This window comes from Sander vitreus, chromosome 2 (assembly GCF_031162955.1).
Source record: "Sander vitreus isolate 19-12246 chromosome 2, sanVit1, whole genome shotgun sequence".
NCBI lineage: Eukaryota > Metazoa > Chordata > Actinopteri > Perciformes > Percidae > Sander > Sander vitreus.
In genome coordinates, this window is record NC_135856.1 from 8,765,249 (window position 1) to 8,769,112 (window position 3,864).

Consider the following 3,864-nt stretch of genomic DNA (forward strand, 5'->3'; position numbering starts at 1 on the left):
TGGTGCACAGCTTTAATCAGTGCTTCTGGCTGTTAACTGGCTTTCTAGCCCGTGGCTAAACAAACCCCAGATCTTCGCCTGCAGGCTTCACTCCATCACTACTCCCTCCATCTGCCTTCAAAAACCTGATTGCATTGGTGTGAACGTTGATCCTGAATCCCCTTGCTTTTGATGATACTGAGAGAATACTATACAGAAAAGGAAGGAGTGTGTCAACCAATCCAGTTTATCCTCAAGACAAAAAATGGCTTTTGCAAGGGATAAACCCACACTGTCAACCGCAAACTAAATCAGGAGCTGTTTTAGTTTTTACTGCCTGTGGGACAGACAAGAAAAAATTCTCTGTGCTGATTCTTCAGATAATCTGCAGCTTTCACAGGCTGGTCATATCGGTTGTTTCATCCTGCCCATCTCCTACCAGATAGTAGGTTTGTGATGTTTTGCTTCTGTGCTGCCCAGAGTAACAGAGAGTGTCTCTGCCCATGGTAATGATGTCTCTCTTATCAGCTGACAGACCATATATTCTGTCCCCCGAATGCCTCCTCAAAGGCAGCACGTCTATGTCCACAGACTCCATTCTTAAAGGTAATGATCCTACGTTCTCCATCACAGAGTGTCTTCTTGTGGGCAGAAAGTCAGCTGTTTGTATAGAATGCTGTAGTGTGTGGAGCTGGCAGGGGAATAAGGAGCTGTCACACACACTGGGACTGGACCGACACCAGTCTGAGATACTGTGGTCGGATCCTGCTTGGCTGTCTGAACTGTCTCCGATCTTCCGCCCAAGTCCCTGTCCTCTAGCCAAGCTCAACAGCCTGGGGATTGCAACGATGGATGCAGACGCTGCCACAGCAGCGGCAGAAATATGGTGCCGCTCAGCAGCAGTCACTTTGGTGTCTGTAATCACTGCAGTAGGAGACATCACGGCAGCTGAGCTGGAGAATGAGGAGGAGCCGAAGATAGCGGAGACTTTCTGGTAGTATCGCGTCCGTATCACTTTAGCTGAGCGGTACAAATCCCCTATGAAACAGTAACAAATGGGGTTAAGGCTGGAGTTTGTCAGGCCTAGCCACTGGGCAAATGGCCGTGTCTGCAGGAGCCAAGACGGCGGTCTTTGCTCGCAGTCGATCCAAAGGTCAACCAAGTAGAGTGGCAGCCAGGACACTGCAAACAGCAGCACAAGACACACAACCATCTTGGCGATCTTCTGGCGCGTCTTTAGGCGTGAGGCATGCAGAGCTTCACTGCGAGGGTCGAGATCTGCAAAAGTAGATTTTTTTCCACCCCAAAGCCTTCTGCCAGTTAGGAAGCCTATGGTGAGGTTAAAGGTTACTGGCAGGCAGTAGAGCATCACAAACAGCAGCACATTATATCTGTGGAAGAAAAGTTAAATAATTAAAAATGAGACACTGATTTAATTCCCTTTTAATTCAAATATATCTATTATATCCATCTGTATACAGTATTTGATGAAACACTAAAGATGCTCTCCATCCTCTGCTATTTAGATATGCCTGATGAGTCAAGGATATTTTTATTACAATGACAGCATGCTTCATTTCAAGTTATGGATTGCAGTGTAAGTATAGTTATCAGGAACACAATGGGTTCCTTTCAAGACTATTACATTTGCTCTTGTTTTCATCAACAAGACACAAGGATCAATATGACAGCAGTGCCGTCTTAGAACTCCCAATGGGATTAGGTTTGATGGTATCTCAACACTATTTCTAACACTTTGTAGCACTAAGTTGCAAGATGGCTGACACAAAATTAAGTTATAATGGCATATACAGAAAACTACTAAGTGAACACAATAGCAGTCATTCTGAGACACTTGACATGATTAAGGAAACCAAAATAGGGAAATTCTGCGCAGGATAAAAAAGGAACAAAAGCCTGTCACTAAAACTGTGTTTGAAGTACTAAATATTACTGAAGTTGACAGTCTGAGCTTCAAGCACAGCATTGAAGAACCTCACAGGTTTTAATAGCAAGTGGGTTCCTGTACGAGAATCTAAAGGGACCAAACACACCAAACCAGCACAGGCAAACACCAACTGACTACATGTTGAGCTTCGCCTCAAGTTCCCTCACGTTGCAAAGACGTGCACGTAAGTTATGTGCAGTTATGACAGAAAGACCTACCTAATTAAAAAGGCTTATTATTTCATCAAAATATCAATTAAAAATATGTCTGGCAAAAAGTTGCAACTAGCCCCGTAAAGTTAGTTTGCTTTGCACTGGTTTTGTTAGTCTGTGGTCTTTTTTTCTGACTGGGAAAAACAGAGAAGGAGAAAACGATTTCAATGGGTGAAATCGCCGATTCACTGGGTTAATCAGCCAATCAGAGAGCTCTTTTTCATTGACAGTGTCTTCCAGTTCCACATGCTCAATTGGCCATTAAGAGCCAATTACTGCCAACGGGGCTGGACAAAACCTACTGGTGATGGATGACCATTTAACGGGACCATGGCTCAACGGCACCTAATTGCTCAGTGTAAGCTTGGTGTGTCAAGCTGCATCATGGTTGATTCTCTGGTTTGTAAGTGAACAAAGGATCTGAAAATGTGATGGAGAGCGAAGGATCTGCAGAGAATAGATCCTAGACTTGTTGATACTGGTACAGTTTGACTGAACTTACCCCTGTTTAAGGCGATGCTGAGGCCACCTCTCCTCACAGACCAAGATGGCAAATGTCTCAAAGCTGATCTCCCGCCGCTGGTTCATCACTGCAATAGGTGCGCACATGATCGAAGACACTGTCCACACCACGGCGACAGTCGCCAAGATTCGACGGCGGGTAAACATAGAGCGAGCTCGCAGTGGTGATCGAACACTGTAGTAGCGATTCACACTGATCACAGTCAGCGTTAACACACTGGCTGAGACTGAAACAGCCTGCGTGAAGGGCACCGCCCGACAAAGGAGGTCGCCGTACACCCAGGCGGTGTAGATCTGACTTCCCAGGGTGATGGGCATGCACACACACACCACAGCCAGGTCACACACCGCCAGGTTCACCAGCAGACTGCGAGTGGCGCTGACACCAGCTAGCTGCCGGCTCCGCCTGTTGGTGAGGACGCGCAGGGACATTAAGTTCCCAATAAATCCCAAAATGAAAGACAGACAGTACATGATGGTCAGAGCGATTGTGCTGGGCTCGTGGAGAGTCCAGAGCAGCATGTTCTCCAGGTTGGCCAAGTCTTTCAAAGGAAAGGTGGACAGGGACAAAGGAAAGGAGGAGGGTTGGTAGACAGGATGAGAGGATGAGGATGAGGCTGAAGTGGTGGAGAATAAAGGGGAGGAGATGAGGGATGAGTAAGGAATGAGAGAGGAGGGGAGCAGAGAAGGCAGAGGTTGATGGAGGGAGGCAGTGGCAGAACTGAAGGTGGAGGTCAGCATTACAGAGCTGTGGAAGCTGTAGGTGTGGTTGAGTCTTTCCTGAGAGCCGTCGTACTGCAGCAGCGGAGAGAAGCTGGGCTGCACTGAGCTCCAGTCTGACAGGTGGTCCTGGGACAGATCCATGCTGTTCTCCAGGCGGAAACAAAAGCCACAGCCAAAAGGTAGCAGAGATGTATGCAAATCTCTCGACTGTAAGGCTTACTGTACTGGTGTCCCTTGGTCCTCATTAAAATCCATTCATCGACAACAATAAAAAAAGAAAAGAAAGCAAAACACCAAAATCAGAATCCAAAAAGGCAGGAACTCCTTGCAAAAACCTAATTTCAGGTTTCAGTTATGTGGTCTGCAGGTTCCTCTGTTATGTGTGGATAAAAACATTTCTAGACAAATGTGAATCATGGTCTCCCATCTTATGCCACATCTGATGAGTTAGCTGGAGTCATCATGCTGTTCAGCACTGGT

General features: G+C 46.5%; 1 protein-coding gene across 1 annotated transcript; it reads right to left on the reverse strand.

Annotated features, from left to right (window-relative positions):
* Positions 1 to 373: 373 nt before the first annotated feature.
* Positions 374 to 3,525, reverse strand: LOC144531035 (uncharacterized). The gene is made up of 2 exons (XM_078270929.1): positions 2,642 to 3,525; positions 374 to 1,370 (listed from the first exon to the last, which is right to left on the reverse strand). The coding sequence occupies exons 1-2, from the start codon at positions 3,523 to 3,525 to the stop codon at positions 374 to 376; spliced, it is 1,881 nt and encodes a 626-aa protein (XP_078127055.1).
* Positions 3,526 to 3,864: the final 339 nt, after the last annotated feature.